General features: G+C 35.0%; 1 protein-coding gene and 1 long non-coding RNA gene across 3 annotated transcripts; both read left to right on the forward strand.

The window, feature by feature from the left end:
* The first annotated feature begins 1,331 nt into the window (after nucleotides 1-1,331).
* Nucleotides 1,332-3,344, forward strand: LOC136221629 (uncharacterized). The gene is made up of 2 exons (XR_010685224.1): nucleotides 1,332-1,805; nucleotides 2,730-3,344. It is a non-coding gene; the product is annotated as an uncharacterized lncRNA (long non-coding RNA).
* A 6,105-nt stretch (nucleotides 3,345-9,449) lies between these two features.
* LOC136223327 (large ribosomal subunit protein uL14mz) lies at nucleotides 9,450-11,166 on the forward strand. Of its 2 annotated transcripts, none has more exons than XM_066011258.1 (3): nucleotides 9,450-9,607; nucleotides 10,484-10,575; nucleotides 10,656-11,166. In XM_066011258.1, the coding sequence occupies exons 1-3, from the start codon at nucleotides 9,574-9,576 to the stop codon at nucleotides 11,028-11,030; spliced, it is 501 nt and encodes a 166-aa protein (XP_065867330.1). In that variant the 5' UTR covers nucleotides 9,450-9,573; the 3' UTR covers nucleotides 11,031-11,166. The 2 variants fall into 2 exon arrangements, with proteins under 2 accessions (XP_065867330.1, XP_065867331.1); XM_066011259.1 differs by having other exon boundaries at nucleotides 10,659-11,166.
* Nucleotides 11,167-23,541: the final 12,375 nt, after the last annotated feature.

Below are 23,541 nucleotides of genomic sequence, written 5' to 3' on the forward strand. Positions count from 1 at the left end.
TAAATCTTCTGTGCTAAAGTTTCTTTTATAGATTTAAGAACATTGAAGGAGAGTGAGGGATTCCTAGAGCAAAAGGGAAGGCGAAAGACCACATTATAGTCCGAGTTGTATCGACTGTTATAAACCACTGAGATATACTTATCAGTATCTTTCTGGAATTGACTCACAATATCTTTGGTGAGGAGTGTCTTCTCAAGGTGCTTTGAAATGAAATTGGAACTATAGTTGTTAAATCGAGATACGACTCGTGACTTGAAATTTCATTTTGTGAATCGAGACTCGTGAATCGTATCGAATCGTAAGATACGGATCAATTTTAAAATATTATAAAAAAATAAAATATTAACCATATTTAACTTTAAATATGAGTCTATAAATAAAATTTTAATATCCAAATAGAAATTATATTAAGCAATTGATATATTTAATTTGTGTAATGTAATGTAAGAGAGTAGGAGGATTTTTGGTAATGGAAAATCAAAAGAAAAGAGAGAGACGGAAAGTAGAAAATTGAAAGAATAGAGAGGAGAAGAAGAAATTAAGAGTCGTCTTTTAATTTCATAACTTCAAAATGAAGAGTCATAATTATTTCCTTTATTTTATGTTTAACGTACAGGTACAACACAAATAACGTACATCTAGAGCACAAATTCCACTAAATAAATGATATTTATGCACAGCACAAATGAATTTCATAGAAGAGAATACTAAATAAATGATATTAATGCACAGCACAAATGAATTTCATAGAAGAGAAGTTCTATAGGCATAGCATAGAATGTACAACACAACATTAATATCATCCTTTATTCCACTAAAACGATTCCTTATCTGTAAGTTTTTTTTTTTTTTTCAAGCAGTGCCATGACTCAGACCGACTCGGATGACTCGGCCGATACAGCCGAGTCACCAACGATTCGGCCGAGTCATGGCCGATGCAGGAAGGTTTTGAGTCTAACCATAGAGTCGACTCAAAATCCTCCTGAATCATATCAACTCGTACGAGTTTGACTCGCGACTCATACGAGTCTAATAACTATGATTGAAACTTCTTACGAGACTATACCATGATTTGTAGAGCAAGCTGCATTGTATAATTGTGTTGAAGAGAAGTCTGGATAATATGTCAGCAACTAATTCGTTTTTTAACCAATCAGATATTATCCGTCTAAATTTTTTTTAGATGATTTACCAAAAATTTACATTCCGTTAGACCTGTTAATGGGCCGGATCCAAGCCGTATAAACCCGCTTATTTCTGGGCTGGGCTTGGGTTGCAATAAAAATACACGGGGCTGAGCATTTTTAAGGCAAAGTCCGTTGAGTCCGGCGCCGAGTCCGCCCAAGTCCGGCGCATTAAAACATTGGAAAAGTAAAAAGTAAACACCACCGGCCTGCAATCAATTCGAAGAAAAAGTAATTTCTTCTCCCTTCCCCATCAGTTCATCCCTGTTGCAACTAGCAATCAAGTCAATTCGCAGACCTAGCCTAGTTCTCCTCTTCCCTTATAAATGGAGAGAAGGAGAGAAGAAGAAGATACAGGGGATTCATTTTCTGCACATGGATAATTTCTGGAATGATGCAAGGGAGAGACAATTTCTGGAAGAAATCGTTATAGCACGGAAGCTTCTAGGGGCATATAGTGGTGTAGTTAACTGGACTGGGTGTTGGAGGATTCTGCTCCATCAGCTGATAAGAAAAAATCCCGAATTCGTACATTTGAATGTCGGGGATCTGAAAGAGAAGTCATTTATGCTTTCCTCATCCTCAAATATAGGCTTCCGGAAAGGTACCCGCCCAGCAGGGGTAAGTAATTGCATTTCATTTTTGGAATATCTGTTTATATTCCTATAAATTTAAGACATTGTATCGGTTTTGGAATCTCTGTTTATATTCCAAAATTAAACACAACAAGTTTAAAATCTATGTCATGTACATCTCAACTATGTTATTTGCATGCTGTTTTATGATCCTAAAAAGTATTATGGCCCTAGAACTTAAGTTGTTTTGTGGTACTAAAATGTATAAGCTCTTTGTAAAACTGATTAGTTATGTAAAACTGCCATTTTTTTTTATGTAAAACTGATTAGAATAGTTACTTAGCTTGCTGCCATTTTTATATAAAACTGATTAGTTATGTTGTGTTGTGTTTTTGTGTGTTCTTTTTGATTGACAATGAATGGTTATTAGTGTAGTAGGGAGTAGCATTTGTTTGGTACTTAACTTGTGTTTTTGACATTTAGTTTCATGTTTTTATGTGATTTGGTCTTATTTGTGTGATCACAAGTGTGTTTTTTTAGTTTATGTTTGAAATTGATATATGTGTTAGTAGGAATAGATTATATTTTCTTTTTGGGGCATGCGCCTCGTGTTTCAAAGGCACGCGCCTTGAGTCAAGGCTCCAGGACCCCTTTGTGCCTTGCGTCTTTAACAACTATGTCAGTATAGGACAGTTTTAGCTATTTCTGTTTACCAAACTTAGCTTGGCTGGAATAGACTGTGTTTTAATAATGAGAGGTTTGATGTGAGATGTGTAATTTAGGATTTGTGATTATGTGAAGTTTAAAGTTAGTTGTTCTGGTTTTGCTGTAACTCTGGAGTTGTAGTTAGGTTGCTGTTTTTGTTGTGGTTCCTTTTGTGTAAGTGGACATGTTTGTCTGTTGTTTCGAGGCAGAAGATCAACAAGATCTCTCTGGCTTGCTTTCTGTGATGATTGTCTGTTGTTTTCAGGAAAAAGATCGTTTACTATAGGATGCCTATGTACTAAACTCACTACCCCCGCCGCCCAACAGTTTCTTTCGAGGCAGACGAAAGAGAGCTCAATTAGAGAACTTGGCTGTGAATGTGAGGTCCACAACGACCTCAAACAACACTACCAATATAAGTGCTAGTGTTGGTGGTTCCTGCTCATGTGGGTCTTGCAGTCAAATAGCCTCGGACATGCAATTGGCAGAGCTTCTTTTAGCCTATCGAGATCGCCTGTCTGCCTATCAAGATCGCCTGTCTGAAAAAGAGTTTGTAATACTGGGTTGGAAAGGAAGGTACGAAGTTTTTCATGCAAAGCGTAACTCTATGGAAGATGATGCCTTTCTTAAGTACTTGAAGAAATACAGTGATTCGGCACTGAGGGGCGGCAAAAGTGCCTTACCAAAATGATAATCCAGAATAACATATATTTTCTCTTCATTCGCAAGAACAATTTGCTGCACTTTTTTTAAAAAAAAATTTGAAAGTACTATTTCTATAAATTGTTATGGTGAAGTTATTTTGAGCTCAATTGCTATGTTAGAAGTTTGTGACAGATTTTATTATGCTTTTACTTTGGTTCAGAAAATATGTTTCAAATTGGATGATTAGAAGATATGGTATTGTTGATTATCAGGAGAGATTTTTTGTTTGATGCAAGATTTTTCATTGGTTCAAATTTTATTGAATTTGGATTGATGTTTTGTGTTTCAATTTCTTCAATTTCATTGAGTACTTGAAAAGGATTACGTACATGTAATTAAAATTAAATATGATCTTGTATTTTTTTTTTTTTTTTTTTTTTTTTTTGAGAGAAAACAGCAGATCCTATATTCATATATCAGCAGCAAGAACAGAAACTAGAAAAGGAGGAGGACAATCCCACACTCCACGAACAGAACTCGACTCAACCGCTCGAGCTAAAAAATGAGCCGCTGAGTTCGCTGAACGTTTAACAAAAGAAATGGAGACATTAGATAATGCCTGCAGTTTACAAATACAGTAAAAAATAATCTCATCAAAATAGGACAAATTGCAAGAAGCTTTGGAAATAGCTTGAACCACCCCTAAGCAATCCGATCGAACCTCAACGTGGTGAGCATTTCTGTCCTTCAACCACGACAAAGCCTCCCGAACAGCCATCGCTTCGGCCACAATAGGTTCAGATAACCCCTCCAACAAACCATTTACAGCATACACAAACAGTCCCGACTCATCACGACAGATAAAACCAAAAGAACAATACCCCCTATCCATGAAAACCCCAGCATCGACGTCAACAGCCGTCCACCCCCTCACCGGCCTGATCCAACGAATAGGACCCGCACTCCTTCCCGATTGAAATTTCCCCCGAGCTACCTGAGCCGCCAGCCAGTCATCCCGCTCTCTTATTGCACCCGCAACAATCTAATCAGCTTGGTCTGAATGCCCTTGCCAAACCACTTGGTTTCTATTTTTCCAAAGAGCCCAAAGTATGTACACGACACTAGCAATCAGCCTACCCTCGCAACCACCATTACCCGTCAAACCCGACAATAACCAGTTACAGCAGGAATCGATATTTGTCATCCTGTCATCACCAAAGAAAATACGCCAAACCAACACAGCGACCCCACAAAACTGAAAAGCATGATCTTCATTCTCACCCGGTTGTTTACATATTGGACAAAAATCCCCAAGTGTGCTATGCCTCCAAACAAGGTTCAACATCGTTGGTAAACACCGAGCTGCCAATCTCCAAACAAAATTTTTAATTTTTGGCGCCACATCTAAGTTCCAAATCCCATTCCAATTAAAAACAGGCTGAGGCAAAGGAGCCGAAGAACAATTCCAAGCAATTCTATAACAGCTCCTAACCGAAAACTCCCCATTTCGCTCCCCAATCCACACCCAACCATCCCTCTTATCCAAATCTCTACGCGGAATCGACCCAATTAATTTCCTATCACGGGAAGAAAACACAGAGTTCAATATATCATAATTCCACCCACCCGTATCAGTGAGCAGAGATCTTACTGACTCATCTCCAAAGGTCAGGTCAGGCACACTCTCAGGAAACGGATGAACAGCATCGGGAAGCCAAGGATCACACCAAATTGAAGTATTTTCACCATTACCAATTTTCCTCCTCAAACCAAGCTTCAATAATTCCATACTTCTCATGATACTACGCCAAACATACGACGGATTATGTCCCGGTACAGCGTCCAATAGAGAGCCCCTAGGGAAGTATCGAGCTTTGAGGATCCGAGCAACAAGGGAATTAGGAAAAAGAAGAATTCTCCATCCTTGCTTAGCTAGAAGGGCGAGATTAAAATTTCGGAAATCCCTAAATCCCATTCCACCAACAGCCTTAGCCAAACACATCCGCTTCCAACTAACCCAAGAAATTCCTCTTCCACTACTGTTAGAGTTATTCCACCAAAACCGACTGATTAACCCATTAATCTCCGAACAAAATTGGTCAGGCAAGAAAAAGACACTCATAATGTAGGTAGGAATGGATTGGATAACAGATTTTATTAACACTTCTTTCCCGGCTCTAGAGAGAAACTTCTCCTTCCAATTAGTAACTCTATCCCTGACCCGCTCCTTTAAATAGCCGAACGTATGCGTCTTACTTCTCCCTACCTTTATTGGAGCCCCAAGATAAAGACCATGATCAGACACTTCCTGAACCCCCAACATTCCACAAACCTGAGGCCGAATATCCATCGGCGTATTGCCGCTAAACATCACCGCCGATTTCAATGAATTCACCAACTGACCTGAAGCCCTTTCATATAATTGTAAGCACTCATGAACAGCCCCTGCTTCAGCACAATTAGCCCTGAAAAATAACAAACAATCATCGGCAAAAAACAAATGAGATACGCTAGGGGCGGATCTTGCAACCCGACAACCATGTAGTCCGCCATCTCTTTCCTTTGAGGACAATAAAACGGACAGCCCTTCGGCACAAATTAGGAAGAGAAACGGAGAAAGGGGATCACCTTGCCTTAAACCCCGAGATGGGATAATTGGACCAATTTCCTTACCTCCATGTAAAATAATGTACCTGACCGTCGATACTCCCATCATGAGCCAGGTCACCCACCTATCCGGAAACCCAAAAACAAGAAGCATAGAACGCAAAAATCCCCACTCCACTCGATCATATGCTTTACACATGTCAAGCTTGAGGGCCGCCATCCCGTGCTTACCATGCCTAAGATTTTTCAGCTTATGAATGGCCTCGTATGCCACTATTATGTTATCTATTATCAACCTACTTGACAAAAATGCACTCTGAGATTCAGAAATGATAGAGTGTAAAACAAGTTTCAGTCGATTTGCCAATAGCTTTGAGATGATCTTAAACTGAACGTTGCAAAGGGATATTGGACGCAAATCGGTGACAAATTCCACCCCCTTTTTCTTAAGAATAAGAACAATATAGGTATCATTTAGCCCAGGTGGAATGGAGGATGAATTTAAAATTGACAGACAGCTATCCGAGACATCCAAACCGACAATGCCCCAATAATGTTGATAGAAGGCGGGATTCAGCCCATCAGGACCCGGACTCTTATTCGGAAGCATAGAGAAGCAAGCCTCCTTCACCTCCTCTCTAGTAAACGGAACCATCAGCCCCTCTCTGTCGGATTCAGTAATCTGCCCCCTAACCCGAGAAGTAATCTCATCAGCCATACTACCCGAACTAGTAAAAATATCCTTGAAATAGCTTGACAGCAGATCTTCTAAACCGTCTTCCCAATCCTTCCAAACCCCATTATTGTCCTTTAGAGCAACAATTTCATTGTTCCGTTTCCTAGCCGAGGCATGCGCATGAAAATATTTAGAGTTAGAGTCACCATCCCGAAGCCAAAACAGCTTAGCCCGTTGACACCAAAAATCAGCCTGTTGATGGAGAGTAGACCAATAATTATCAGATAGAGCCTTGAATATTGAGATACTATAAAGGTCATATCTCCCTCTAACTCTGTTCATCTCCTTTCGAAGCTCAGACAACTTCCTACCAAACTTCCCCTCAAGACCCGCACTCCAATCTGACAATGCCTTGGAACAATGTAACAGCTTCTCTGATAAACTACACGATCCAGAACTCTCCCAAGACCTTTGAACCACAGCTCCACAGCCCTCCTCCAACATCCAAAAATTTTCAAAACGAAACCTCTTAATTGGATTTCTAGCAACCCATACCTTATACTCAAGGAAAATTGCCGAGTGATCCGAACTAACAGTAATAACATTTCGTAAAAACGCCCTTTGAAATCTCTCCTTCCATCGTGCATTAACCAAAGCACGGTCCAATCTCTCCTCAATCCATCTATCTGATCCTCGACTTACTTCCCAAGTGAATTGATGACCACTCATAGCTAATGAAGACAAACCACACTCTTCCGTCGCTTTCTGAAAACCCTCCAACAGCCAATTTGGATGCCTATTACCCCCTCTCTTCTCCGCCTGACTCAATAAATCATTAAAGTCCCCAATACAACACCATGCAACATCAGAATTACCTATCAAAGAACGGAGTAAATCCCAGGACTCACGGCGTCTGCTTCTTTCAGGAAACCCATAAAAACCAGTAAGGCGCCAAGGATCAATATGAGGCACAGAAAAAATTGTTGATAGTAGTCTTCGGGCAGTCAACAGGCGGGCGGGTATTCAGATTGGGAGAGATTGGTTACGGGAGCCTTCTGAAACGAAGATTCAAACCGATATGATTGTATCCTATAAGGAAAATAATGGTTTAATTGAGTCCCCTCATAAGCAGTCGTCTGTGGAAGATGTTATAATTGTTGAGACAAAAAGACAACGAACTGAAGATATTGTGAGAATGGATACTAGCTGTGCCGATCAGATTAATATCGGAGATTTCGCGAGACCTGGTTTTCAGGCCCGCAAGGGTTCATGAGCATTCTAAGTTGGAACTGCCGGGGTCTGGCCAATCCCCGGACAGTTAATGTCCTTCGGGATCTCGTGGAGACATTGGCTATAAATATGATCTTGTACTTGATGATAGGTTTGACAATTATATATATACTAGATGGATACCTTCGGGAGAAAAAAAATGTGCCAAAAAACACTAACAATACATGTTAGAATTGACATGAGAAAAATACCATATATTTTTTTTTAGAAAAAAGTACCATATATGTTCATTTATACATAGTAGGCAATTAACTATTTATAAATGCAAGAATTCAACGAATAAAGTGACCCGATAAAAAAAAAAAAAAAATCTAAAAAAAACTAAATTTTATTTTATTTTTCATAAAAATAATCGACATGTGGCAGCCATGTGACGCATATGTATTCGGTTCGAGATCTGAGTTGGCTCATGCTGACATGTCATCTATGTTATCATATCATCCCAATGCCTTTTAATTGAAGTTGAGTAATCATTTTGAGAAAATTTTATTGAAACAAATTGAAGTTGAGTGACCATTTCAAGACAACATATAAATTCAGTAAATCACGATTTGATAGCATTGATATGTTCGTTTTGATTGTATTGTATGTAATATTATAATTATGAATATAAAATGCAAAATCATGATAAACCCTAATTTAGCATTTTAAGAAATATGGTAAATTTTCATTTAAAAAAAAAAAGAAATAGGGTAAATTTCTTAAAAAAAAGGTAAATTCATGGTTTCTAACTATTAAATTTTCATCATAACTATCCTGATTCAAATATGAGTTTTTATGTAATCATATAGTATTCTTTCGAGAAAAAACCACCAAACGAATATGGGGGTGTTTGTAAACTTAGTTTTTTCCTTATGTTTTAGGTATTTGGTTAGAGAATTATTTGATAATGTTTTATACATAAATCAGTTTTTTTCCAACAACAGACATACCTGCTTTTCCAACGGCAAACAACAACAAATGGACTCTAAAGTAAAAAAAAAAAAACAAGGTCGTTTCTATTTAAAAAAACAATAGAATTTTTATTATTATTTATTTGAAGGTAAGGGAACAAAAAAGAATAAATTATTTGTGTACGACAAAACCTTTACAAATGAATATCTGTGGGACTTGTAAAATTATCATCTTATAAGAGGTTATTAATTTATCGATAAATGAATATTTTATAAATTTATTGATAAATTAATATTTATTAGTTTATAAAAATGATTTCTAATCTACATTACAGAAATGCCATTAATTTAGATCTTATTCTGAATTATCCTAGTCAAAATGAAAATTTAATGGAATCACCTACAAACGAAGAAATTATTCAAAGAGTAATGTGTATGGAAGATGATGACAATAAAGAACTAGATGATAGTAACGTTGTACCGCATATTTCTCCAAAGAGGTTTTTCTTGCCGTAGAGATTTTGAAAAATTACTTGCTTCAAAATGAGAAGAATGTGGAAAGTGTAGTTTATACCTCATGAAGTTTTTTAAAAATTATTATGTTATGTATTTAACGAGGTTATTATTTTATCCTATAAGCTTAAGTCGGGACTAAAAACACTATTATTTAATCAAAATTATTAATTTATCAAATATTAATTTATCCAGATTATAATCTACCTTGAAGAATAATTTATTAATATTTCAAATATTGATTCAAAAAAAATATTTCAAATATTGAAATTTGAATAGAGAGCATTCTCTACTCTGGAGTTTTCTATGTAACGATTGGGCCCATAATCACTGGGTTTATGCTGGGGTTTTTCGGGCCTTAGGGTTTTTCGAAGCATTCATTTCGTATAATTCAGTTCATAACGTTATTTTAGGAATCTTTTTCTTTTTTTTATTATTTTTTGTTTTCTAGAGAATAGAGATCAAGCTTCAATCTTCCAACGAAAATGGCTGCAAGTTTAATTTCTAAATGTTCCCGCGGTACGACTCTTTACTGCAATTTGGTTCTATTCGCGCTTCCTCTGTTCTAGATTCTTAATTTAGATGCCTATTTCTGTTTGATTTCTCTCCTCTGCTGAAATTCGCTGGTTGAGGTTTTATTTTTGTTTGATTATAATTGCATTGAGCCTTGAAATTTGTTTTCCTCCTTGATCGCTACTTGAATTAGAAGTTCATGTGTCCATTTTTGGGTCTTATATTGCCTTTGTATTATAAGTCTGGTGCTCTGAATTTTTCTCCATCTAATGTTTGTGGATGAACCAGTTTTTGCATAACAATCAATGTCGTGTAGTAGATCACATATCGGAAGAGGATGATTTTTTTAGGAGAGTGAATTATACTTTTCTTGAGGATGCTGATCTGAAAATTAGGATGCATAATCCCCCCAACTTTTTATGCACAATATAACTTGTTGAGTTGGTAAATGATGATTAGCAAATCCTGAAATATCATCATCCAAGCGTCCTGTCCATGCATCTACCGATCTTAATGATGTTATTTATGCTGAACTAGAAATCTCTATGATTCATTCGAAACGCCATTATGGCCATGGAGAAGTGAAAAATTATGCATTACTTCATTAAGGACATATACTTCATGCTGTAAAATCATGAAAGTTAGAGGAATAATACATCGTGTGGCTTCTAGAATATATCAGTCAATAATATCTTTTTGATTGATCAATACATGTGAAACATATCAATTTTGAGATGATTTCATGTTTCTTAAATTGTAATTTGTTCTGTGGCATTTTTCCCTACAAAGATAATATACGAGTTTTTGATTCATCCGGTTAAATGGTGCGAATGATAGTTAACCTAATTGGATTTCTTTTGATTTGTTGTACGAATTGACTAGCCAGCAGTTCATTGTTGGGAGGTCTTGGCAACAATGTTTCTGGTTTATTGGGCTCATCGCATCAGATTATAAACAATAACATCATGTCTCAGGTTGGTTTAAATAATTTCCTGAAAGTGTTTTTGTATCTTTGGTCAAATTTGTTCCTTAATATTCACTTTGGAATTTGCAGCAGCAAAGGACTTTCATACAAATGAGGACAGTTCTCAAAGTTGTGGATAATTCAGGTGCGAAGAAGGTTATGTGCATACAAGCTTTGAAGGGGAAGAAAGGGGCAAGATTGGGAGACACTATAGTTGCTTCAGTTAAGGAAGCTATGCCAAATGGAAAAGTAAAGAAAGGAAAGGTTGTGTACGGTGTAGTTGTACGTGCTGCGATGCAGAGAGGCCGTTGTGATGGAAGCGAGGTGAAGTTTGATGACAATGCTGTTGTGTTGGTTGATAAGCAAGGTCAACCGATCGGGACCAGAGTATTCGGGCCAGTTCCACATGAGCTAAGGAAGAAAAAGCATGTCAAGATCCTTACTCTGGCGGAGCATATTGCCTGAGGTACTCAATCCCTTTTGGTGAAGTTCAATAATTTTTGTAAAACATATTCCAAACTTTAGTGACCATTGGTGCAATTTATCCTAATAAACAATTCACACAATCTACAAATGAAAGTTAGAATGAGTACTGAAACAATCAGTTTTCTTTTTGAAAGAAGAATGCATGGATGAGCCTCAGTAGCCAAATAATATTCATTACATCAATGATAAAGCTCGGACTTGGCATTTCAAATTATAAAACAAGACAAATAGTTAAATGCGAAACTTGAGCAAGTGTATGAGCAACCGTATTAGCTTGTCGCTGGACGAATTTGACTGGCTAAGAGTCATGTTAATGGAGGAGAGATGTACAATGGCTAATAGTGTCTCCAAATTCGGAAGGACTGAGTAGGGCATCAAGGATCGAGTTTTGCATCCATTTCAAAAATTACCCTTTGAAAACCCAAGCTTGAAACCTAAATAGCAGGGCCAGTTCTGAGATTTTGGAGGCCCATGAGCGGAGTACTAAATGAGGACCCTAATAAATAAATGCAAATAAAAAATAAAATAGAAAAATTAACGCTATAAAAGAAAATTGCTTTAAGTATTCAATTTCTTATTCAAAATGATGTCAACTAGCTTTTCTAGATTCAAAAACACTAAGAGCACCCACAATGGGTGATACAAGTTTTTTGAATGATATAAAAAAAAACCCACTTTTTTCAAAAAAATCTATTTGTATCACTTTTTAGGTAGGATCCACATGTCATAAAACTTTTACACATTTCAAATAAATTATTATTTCTTACAACCAAACAATTAATCTAATTATTTCATCATTTAATCTAAATAATTCCATTAATCTATAAATTGGTTAAAAAAAATAAACATCAATTATATCTATAATTATTTTGAACCGAACTAGTTAATTAAAAAAATATAATTAATTGCAAAAATAATAAATATCACAAACAATATTTTTTTATTGAAATAAAACACGAGAATACGAAACGGAATAAAATACAAGATTTAAAAACGAGAAAATTACATTAAAAGCACGAAAAAAGGAACGATAAAAAAACAAGGATATTAGAACATGTAACATATTAAGCAACTGAACCGCTAGGTCTTTAGCCGCCGCCTTCGCCGCCTTAATTCCCGGTGGTCGTTCACGTTTCTTTTCTGTTTCGGCGACCTCTTCACCTCCAACGGTTCCCCCATTCGCCATAATATAGTCCCGCCATTTAGGTCCATTGCATAAAACCCGCCAACAATGGATATAGGTGAATGTCGTGTTCCACTTCGCTCGGTATAGAGACCGAGCATGTTCAACGCGTTCATTATCTCATTTTCCACTTAATTGTAAATTCTGCACTTTCATAAATGAACCAACAAATCTATTGGTTTCTCTACTGATTCGTAAAAATTTATTCTTACCCTTACCGCTTGTGAGTGCTTCCGAATTTCTGGACCTCCTTTCGTTAAACATAGTGCTTATTCGAGTCCAGAACGTTCTTTCCTTCTGAGCCGAGCCAACAACGTTGTCTGTAGAAATTGATAAAAAACATTTACATAATAAGTCTTCTAGTTCATGTGTCCATTTATACTGTTTTCGCTTCTTTGTTGGCTCGGCAGCAGGTTCACCGAGAAGTGATTCATCAATCTCTTCTTCTTCATCTTCGTCGTCTTAATCGTCAAGATCGACAGAATCCCGATTTGGCGAGTCAAGATTTGGCGACTGTGATCCGGAAAATGAACTTCTTGAACTGTTGAATGAAAGATACGGATCAGTATAACCCGAATTTTGGACGTGATGGTTCATCGGTTGACTATCGTTATATTGGGTCATATTGGCGTAATGAACATCGGGATGGTAGAAGTTTTGAGGGTTTGGCACAAAATTACCGTAATTTTGAGGAAATCCCGGTTGCGGAGATCTCCTCATGAGAGATATTTGCATATTCGAAGTATTTCGGTTTGACATTTGGAAAGGATTAGGGTGTTGCGAATCAGAATAACGATTTTTCTCCGAGGATTTTTTATTGCCTTGACGTTTCTTCATACTTCTAAAGGATTTAAGTGAGTTCATTTGTTGTGTAAAGGATTTGGGTGATATAAAAAAAAAAAAAATGAATAGGTATTTATAATGAAATTTTTCAAAAAAAAAATGTTACCGTTGATTTATCTCCGTTGGGTCTATGTATATTTAATTACTAAATAACAAAACCAAAACCAACGGATATACATATTTAAACAATTGATATTTTAAAGACTCATCCCCCGTCTCTGCTATTTCGAATTTTATTAAAAAATAAAATAATAAATAAATGGCACAAAGTCCACATTTGCGGCTGGACGCGCCTCATGCGCGCGTGTATCACACGCGCCAGCTGAGGCGCGATCTCAACCGCTGATTGAGGCGTGGACCTCACCTTGGATATTAACAAAAAAAATCTCACCTTGTATCACATTTCTGATACAAATCTCTTTTTCCATCATTTGATACAATAGCCCGCAATGGGTTAATTCAACAATTTGTCTTACAGCAAACTAATGCAACCATTGCACATGCTCTAATAACAATGTCTACATAGTTCTAACATATTTCTATCAATACATAAAATGACTAGAGTATCAATATTTATTGTGACATTGATGATTTCAAACAACTGTTCGATAAATTTTTTTATCATAATTTTATATTCCCACATTTAGAGAAGTACAAAATCCAAATTCTAATATTCAGTTTATGTCTAAGCAACATAAACAAAAAAATTTGAATTCAAGAAGCTAGAATATCATACAAAAAGTGGCTTGAAAAGTGAAAGCCATTGAAGAAAAATTACCTCTAATTATTGAAGAAAATCAAATGTGATGGCTTTCTTCTTTTGTGAGAGAGAGAGAGAGGAGTAAGGAGAATTTGAGTCGAAAAATTATAACGATTTATGGAAGAGATAAATTACAAATTGTTGGGATTTGGACGTAATTGATTAAAGAAGACGATGAGTAATAATTGTGAACCAGAGAGTTTTTGGAGGTATATTCGATAAAATAAGTGTTTTAGTTTTGTTTTTTTAATTAATTGTTGAGCAGGTACATGTTCTGATGCATTTTAGAATAAATTTAAATTTAAATTCCATCTATTTAGAACCAACATAATAAAAAAAAACAAAACAAAAAAAAAAAGTTAAGGCTATATATTACAGGGATTCCTATATTCTATCCAGAAGTTTTCGCAACTCAATGATGTATGATGGAATCATCCAAGATTTGACCTTTTCGAACTCTGTTTGTAACTCACTATAGGCTCGGGAAACAAAAAGAAGATGTGTACGAACGAGATATCCAGCAACAAGAAGAAGGAAAAGGATTGAATAGAGGAACTCCCGAACGTTTGGCGATCTCAGATGTGTCGATATCAATGGTGGCTCATTATTTCGATGAATCATTTCTTCGGACAGAAGAAGATTATGTAAACACTTACTCGAAATCTCATTATGCTCTTCTACATCCTAGGTCTTCCCGTTCCTTCATCTGGCTTATGTTCTTCATGTAGCATTCAGACCCAATGAGTTTCTTGTTTTAAGCTTTCTAATTTATTAATATTTTAGTAAAATAGCTAATAATAAAATTACAACTAAATGAGATTATAAAAAATCAGGTGTTTTTTATGGTTATTTTATTTTTAACAAAGTAACTCTTACTTTGTGTTTTTCACTATTGGATCTAATGTTGAAAACACATAAAGTAATATTTACTTTGTTAAAAACAAAGTAACCATAGTCTAACCCTATCAAATTTAATTCTGAATGTCATTAATTGCTATATATATTAAATAAAGTATGATTTTACACTCCAATTTAAAAATTTCAAATTCCAATTCATAAATCCTAAACTCTAGACAATATATTTTAGACCCTAATTTATAAACTTTAGTGCTTAAAATAGATTAAAAATAATTAATTTATTAATTTGATATAATCCAAAATTATGACTTAAATTTCTATGTAATTTTCCCCCATATTGGAATAAGAACTGACTTCCTCCTTGTCCGCCATGGCGAACTGGGATAGAAACAAGGTCGGATGACCCTCTAACTCTACCCCGGTTAGTTTAGGATGTCGTTAGTTTACTAGTTCTTTGTTGCTTATCAATTTGATTTAACTTATATTTGTAGATTATGGAAACTCAATAGTTTTTTAAATACTAGACTAGGGTTAATTACAAAAATGGGTCAAATAGGAGGCACATTTACATAACCCATTTACTCAACCTACTACATATCTAGACTGATTTTATGTGCCTTTTCCATAACACCCTTAATATTTACGCGCGACTGTCTTTCTCCTGTTTGACTTCGTAGAGGTTAGCATATGCGAACCCTGCGAAGCTAAATATGCGAAGCCTGCGAACCTAATGTTTGGTTTAGTTGATGATTTTAGTTAGCATATGCGAAGTCTGCGAAGCTAATGTTTGGTTTAGTTGATGATTTTAGTTAGCATATGCGAAGCCTGCGAAGCGAATGTTTTGGTTTAGTTGATGATTTTAGTTAGCATATGCGAAGTCTGGATGTGTTTTTAACAAAATTCGCTAAGTGGTATATAACAAAAAATGACAAACAATAACGGATTCTAGCATTATTTAACAAAAAAAATCAGAACATAGATGAATACACCAACAATAATTCAATGAGATTTATAGAATTAGGCATTTTCTCTGCGTTTTCCAATCTTCCGCCTCACGGAACGAGGTTGTCGTTCGCTCTAAAATCGCCATCTTTCTTCCCTTTTCTCTGTTGTTCACTTTCTTCCTCGTCTTTTCTCTCACTGTTCACCTTCTTCTACCGTCTGTTCGCATCTTCCTCGTCTTTGCTCCCACTGTTCACCTTCTCTCACCGTCGTTCGCCCTAAAATCGCCCTCTCATTTTTCCTCTACCGCCGTTCGCTTCCCTTTTCTCTCACCGGAGTAGGAGTCGCTGGAGAACGCCGTCAAACAACAACGAATTTTGCAGGTTAGATCTCTGTGGAAGGAGGATGAGCCACTTTGGTGAAGAGGAAACCGTAAGGAAGAGGAAGATGAAAGATTTGGAGTATTATGAGAAAGTCACATAAAAACAGTCTAGATATGTAGTAGGTTGAGTAAATGGGTTAAATATGTAAATGAGTTTCCCATTTGACCTAGTTTTGTAATTTTCCCTACTAGACTATTGTTGACCGTTTAAGCTACTTTTTTAGTAGTAATTAATATAATTAATCGATTTAAAAATCATCATTAGCTGGATCATATACTGGGAATTTATACCAAGCACCAGGACTTCCAACTCAATTAAAAGACCTGACAAAGATATTTTGATAAGTTATATTTTTATTATTTTACAAAATAACAAACGTTTTGATTAATACCACTTACTTCTTCATCGTTATGTCAAATGGAAAATCCATAGCCATCATTCTGCAGCCGTTCGCTAACCGACAATGTTACGATCTCCATCACCACAGCCTGTCGAAACCGAGTGAAACCAAGTGATACCAAATAGCCAGGGTTTGTGACCTCAGTTTCATTTCTAACTAAAATGCATTCTTGTTTGAAATCTATAGATTTTGTATACGATCCTAACGCAGCCTCTATATATTTGTATATATTTATGTCACTTTTTATTTAATTGTTGAATTTTAGTTTGACTTAAAAAAATTTTAAGAAAAAAAAAATCAAACTTCCACGTCTTTGACTCTTCTTTTTGACCGGTTCTCTCTCTTCCTCTTTTTCTAAAATTTTATATTCTTATTTTACCGTTAATCTCTTACTTTCTCTCTCTCCATCTCTCTTATGTATGTCTTTCTCCCTCTTTCATATGCCACCGTTTCAACCCCAATTCCAGCTCGGTCTGTTTCCAAATACGAACAAATCAAAAATTGGGGTAAAAGCAAAACCTTGCAGAAAATGAGAAATGAGATGAAAAAAAAAGTTGTACAGCACCTCCTCAAGCTAGAAGGAAAAGCCAGAAAATTGAAAGGGGAAGATCAAAATTAAAGGGTAATAAGTAAGTAGAATAATTTGAACAAAAACTATTGTAATTAGATGAGATAAAACCTAGAAAAAGTCAATCAGAAAAAACCAACCATGAAAAGCAAAAAGTAACAGAAAAGAAGAAAATCCCACTAACTAAAACAATAGACGAAGCTCACCAACCATTAATAATAAAAAAAATCAAATTGATCAGTAAACAACAAGATAGGAAAAAGTAAAGCATACCCAGAAAAAGCAAAATCAAATAAATAGGGGAGGTATTGTTCTTCTCTGGATATTCATCGATTGAAAATTGATAGTCGCGAACTTATACCAAGCTACCGATTCTAGCCTCCGACGATTCAATTTCAACAGGAATGAAGTTCCTGATCATCTCGTCGTTTGGTTTATCTGGTTTTTTTTATCGTCTTCCACCCAAACAATGTGATGTTGGAGATTTCAGAAACTTACATATAAAAATGGGTAAAATGAGTTTGATGATCTGGTAGAGGGGTTGAAGGTGAAGGTTTAAAGATGAAGAGTAAAATGAGAATTTTATGGTTTAAAAAGGTGAAAGGAGGGAGAGAACCGGTAAAAAATGAGAGTCAAAGTTTGAAAAAAGCTGGTCAACAGTGGCCACCAGTGTAATAGAGTGTAAAGTTCAATTGGGTCATACCAAGGAAAAATTATAGTTCAATGGCCACAATGTGAAAATGGGTAAAGTTCAGTGGCCATGTGTGTAATTTACCCCCTTATATTTGGTAACATTTGCCTCTAACCTATCAAAATTGTTAAAATCTCAACCAACGTGGATGATAAGTTAACACCTCTATTAAAAAATTATTAGTTTCTTTAAATTTGTATAGATTGGGTTCTATTATGTAGATTAAGGTTTTAAGAAAACTATTAATTTATCATTTATATTGGTTAAAATTTCAATTTTGATAGGTCAGATGTCAAAAGTTAAGGACTAATATGATTTGTATAAGGTGGTCAATAGCGTTTTATATATTCTTATTTTAATAAATTTATTTCGATCAATCTAGATAGAAAAATTCACTCTAATACCCATGTGATGACAACCATGTTAGCAAGCACCAACTTTTACATATGACATAAAAAAATAAAAAAATATTATTTACTTAACCTAGTTGTTTGAAATTGCCATATATTGAAGCAAAAGATTTAGTTTTTTTTTTTTTTTTTTGCATGGTGCTACATTGTTGTTATGTCGTACATGTCTGAAACAATTAAAGTAATTTTATTGAAAGAAAAAATGAAGTTCAATGATCTTCGTAAAACATATTTTAAAGTTAAGTGATCGCTCATCGATGTAATAATGAAAGTTTTATTTTGAAATAAAAATGCATTAATGAGCTCATTATGACAAGTAATATTTATTACATCAATTAAAGTTAGATTTGGGTAGTTAAAACTTCTTCTTTTTTGTTATTAAATTTTTTTTTTGTAACTACTTCATTTTTCCTCCAATTTTTGAGTCTGAGAAAGTCTGATACAACATCTCTCTCTTTATATATATATATATATATATATATAGGCATACCAAGAAGTCGGCCGATTCCTTATATTGAAATATAAAGATTTTTTATCCAATCCTAACACAACCTATACGAATTCAATGAGAGATGTCACAAGATTCATATATTGAAATCTAGAGATTTTGTATATGATCCTGACACAACCTGTACGAAGATGTGAGATGATTCATTATATTGACTGCTAAAAACTACTGAGATATAGTTACCATGATCACGTTAGAATTGACGCATGAAGACTTGGGTATCTTTAGTGAGGAGTGTTTTCTAAAGGTGGTTTGAAATGAAATTGGAAGTTTTAATGAGAGAATACCATGATTTGTAAACCAAGTCGCATCAGATAATTGAGTTTAAGGGAAGTCTAGACAATATCTCTTTAACTACTTTTTTAAATCATTCGACATTTTCCCTCCACTTTTTGAGTCCGAGAGAGCCCGATATAATATATGAATTCAATGGAAAAGATCATATGATTCATGTATTGGTATTCTCGTTCACGTCACTGGCTACCCAATTGAATCCACCCTTCATAAAAGCACCTACACGATTGAACTCAATGGAGAACTTAGGGACAGTTGCAATTTTCATGTTCTCTCTCCAACAATTTGAATTAAGCGAGAAAACCTCTGTAGACAAACCCAAATCATCATTGGATTTGATAATTCTCACAATGTAATCGTGATTTGAATCATCAAATCTGTAACCCATAAGATGAAGGGGTTTTGTGAAAGGGGTGAAAATTGAGATACAGGAAGTCGTTGACATCGTCCAATTGAAAGGTTACAAAGCATGAACCTATGACCCCGTGGAGAATCAACAATACCAAGTACACCATTGCAAGAGCCCATGACAATGAATGAGAGAGAGGGATTCTTAGGGTGAAATGGAGGGCAAAAAGACCACATTATAGTTCAAGTTGTATTGACTGTTATAAACCACTGACATATACTTATCACCACCTCTCTAGAATTGACACACACAGACTCGTGTATCATTGGTGAGGAAGAGTATTTTCTCAAGGTGCTTTGAAATGAAATTAGAACTTTTTATGAGACTATACCATAATTTGCAGACCAAATTGTATTGTATAATTGTGTTCAAAGGAAATCTGGATAATATGTCAGTAACTAATTCGTTTTTTAACCAATAAGATATTTTTCGCCTAAAAAAGTTTTACATGATATATATATATATATATATATATATATATATATATATATATATATATATATATATATATATATATATTACCTTTGAGTCCATATTTGACCAGGTCATCTTTAAATATATAAAATATTACATGTAATTAAATTTAATTGTTCAAAGATACGTTTTTATTTGAAAAGGGAAGGGAACTTCTCACCGAAGGGGTAGTAGGAATGAAGGAGGCTAGAAGCTATCGCTTCTAGAATGCAAGCTTATCCTTTCCTTTTTTTTAGAGCGTTCTGCTATTGAAATAAGAAAAAACTGTTTATGGATGAAGTAATCAGAGTGACAAATGGTTACGGTTGCGGAAATCGGAGAAAGTAGGGAACCGTTAGTTACCTTTTGAATCAAAGTAGCAACAAAACGAGTACTACGGGGGAAGCTTCGCTTCGTAGACAGCTTCGCTTCCTCGTTGCTTCTTTCTGGCAACTAGCTTCTCTGGTGGGTGCCTTGGTAAGCAACAAGCTATCCATTTTTCTATTTTAGTTTTTATTTCCAAATTTAGTTTCATTTTGAAAAAAAGTATCGTTAAAAAAAGCATATCGCAATAAAAGTAAAAAAAAAAGCTTTAATTTGACATAATGAAAAAAAACTATAACCATTTGCAATTAATTTTCTCATAATTTTTCTAATCAAATTATCAAAAACTCAAAGATTTAACATTAATTTGTAACTTTTATAATTTTAAAATTATAAAATACATTTTAATAATATTAAGAAAAAATTACAAAACTAGGTCAAATGAGAGACCTATTTACATATCTAACCTATTTACTCAACCCACTACATATCTAGACTGATTTTGTGTGACTTTCCTATAATACCCCTAACCTTTCCCCTTCCCCCCTTACGCGAACGCTGGTCCCCCCCTTCTCCTTGGTTACGCAAAAAGTTGCTCCTCCATTAATGATTTTGATGACAAGTAGAGAAATTCCGATCAACCTCCGTCCCTGTGGGGGCGTCGTTGGGTTCGACGGGGGGAAGCTCCGATGCCAAAGTCAGTAAGGATGAACAGAAAGGCAAACTGAAGTGACAAAGGGTAAAGGATATGTGTGTGTACCTGGATAGCCTGAGACGTAGGCTATATATAGCTAGAAAGTCGTAACCTTCAGAAACTAGAAAGCCTCCATTAATGCCCCATTAATGGCGGTTACAAGTTATCCTTAAGCTGGCGGTTAGCTAATTGATAGCTCATTAATGGTCTTTATGGCCAGGACGGCTCAGCCGTTATAATGGCGAATGAGTGTCCAAGGAGATTCGCCTCATAGGTTCGCCGGCGGATCTCTTTTAATGGGCCCTTGGAGATCCGGTGATCCGCCAGGCGGATCTCATCAATACGCGGTGTTTCCTTTGGTGAATATCCCCTTAAGTCCTCGGGATAATATCTCAATGTTATCAGATTTGAAGACTTTTTATCTTCCTATCGTCCTTTAAATTGTACGAAATCTGCACCATTTCGCCAAATCACTATGAATTTCTCTTTTTCCTCTCTTCATCTCTTGATTCTGCAACTTCCTAATCCTAGAAAACGAAGCCATGGTTCATCTTCATGCTCGTTACTTGGTTTCTTTCTTCTTGTTACCATCAAAGAAATGGTTATTCTACATTATTTCCTTCGTTTTTCCCAATTTATCTTATTGTTATTGTCGCTTTTAAGGGTGAAAGGCGTGAAAAATGTAAGTATTTGTTGTTTTTTTGCGTTTTTCATGAATACACTTCGCGTAGTCGATGATTTCGCGAAGATTTGCGGAGAGAAAGAGCCTGAAACGTGACGATCTACTTCATGAATCGATGATTTCGCGAAGATCTGCGAAGAGAAAGAGCCTAAAACATGTGGATCTACTTCGCGAAGTCTGCGAGTAGAAAAGTTCATGATTTGACTCACAGACTTCGCGAAAGCATCGATATGCGACGTAGATCGTCACGTTTTAGACCTCGCATACCTCGCAAAAATATCGATTAGCGGAGTAAAATCACCTCTTTCCCTGCACATTTACATTCGCATGCTTCGCTAATCCTCATTTCGCGTAGCCAAAATCGTCTTTTTCCCTGCCTAACACGATTATTTCTGAAGGAGGTTGATTACATAACATCCCTTTCTAGAAGGCGGCGTCCTCGGATGCAGGGGAGATGACTTTTCTTCCTGTAGAGGGAGAAATTTCCCTCAAGATTGGCACATTCACTCCTAAAATGGTTGGTTAGGAGAGATTGTGTCAATATTGGTGTGCACCATAAACTCCTAAAAAAGTAGTGAACCTAACTAATCTGGCACTAATTTTGAAGCGGATGAGTAATCTTGGTGTGCACCATGGGACACATCCATCCCAAAAGGTCTGGACTTCCATTTCTCATCCCAAAAGGTCTTCATCACTGTAGTTTCAACAAGGAAAATGTACAATCATTTTTTGTTATAAAAATTTACTTACTTATTTGGCCACGTGAATGTTTGGATCCATTTTTGTATCTTTTTATAATATTTCGACTTAATGATTGTGACTAGAATCATTTTAGAATGTGTATGATTAGTCTTTAATATAATAAAAAAGGATTCTAAGTAAGATAGTAAGATAAATGAATTTTTACTTGATTGCTTTCGACTGCTAAAAAAGCAGGATCTACAAAACTTAGACTATAGAAAGGTAGGTTTATTTGAATAAAGAAATTACATACTACCGAATGGTATGTTTACTAATAAAAGTTTCTAGTCAACCAAGTTACTAGTGACATCAGTTGGGAAACACTAGAAACTTTGGCTCGCAAAGTTGCTGTAAGTTTTTCTTTTGGTATTTCTTACTTATTCTTTTTTTTTTTAATTCTTACCATAACTTTTGTTTTAGGATTTTTCTTCGACCACCTTGTTGATTGAACAATTCAAGAACTTGGCTATCAAGTAATAGCCAAACCTCAATTACTGTTGAAACTCTCCAAGAGTTGGATCAGGTGAGGAATGAGCTGACATCAACCAAAGATGAAGTTGATAAGTCACGTGATGCTGTAACCGAAGCAAAACATTGAGAAAAACTTGCACTTTAAGAAGCCCAAGGTGCCAAGGACTTTGAGAAAAATTACGTTTTGGTCCATACATTTCACACAGTCATTTTTAAATATATAAAATGTTATGTGTAATTAAATTTAATTATTCAAAGTTACCTTTTTAATTCATTTTTCTATTTTAGTTTTATTTCCAAATTTAATTTCATTTTGAAAAAACGTATCGTTCGAAGAAAAAAATGCATATAGCAATAAAGGTAAAAGAATATATAAACATTAATTTGAGATAACAACAAAAAAAAAACAAAAAAAAAAAACTATAACCAAATTATTTAACATTGATTTGGAACTTTTATAATTTTAAAATTATAAAATACATTTTAACGATATTAATCTATTCTATAAATAAATAAATAAATAAATATATATATATATATATATATATATATATATATATATATAAACCTATATACTATAAAAAAAACAATATTAACCTATTAACATAAATGATTTTTATGTATACATATTTTTATTATTACAAAAATTAACCTACACTATAAAATATTACGTGTAATTAAATTTTATTATTCAAAGATACGTTTTTAATTCATTTTTCTATTTTAGTTTTTATTTCCAAATTTAGTTTCATTTCAGAAAAGCGTATCGTTCGAAAAAAAATTCATATTGAAATAACGGTAAAAAAATAGAAAAAATTTAAAATGACATAACAAAAAAAAAAAACTATAACCATTTGTACTTAATTTTCTCCTAAT

Source organism: Euphorbia lathyris, chromosome 3 (assembly GCF_963576675.1).
Source record: "Euphorbia lathyris chromosome 3, ddEupLath1.1, whole genome shotgun sequence".
Taxonomy (NCBI): domain Eukaryota; kingdom Viridiplantae; phylum Streptophyta; class Magnoliopsida; order Malpighiales; family Euphorbiaceae; genus Euphorbia; species Euphorbia lathyris.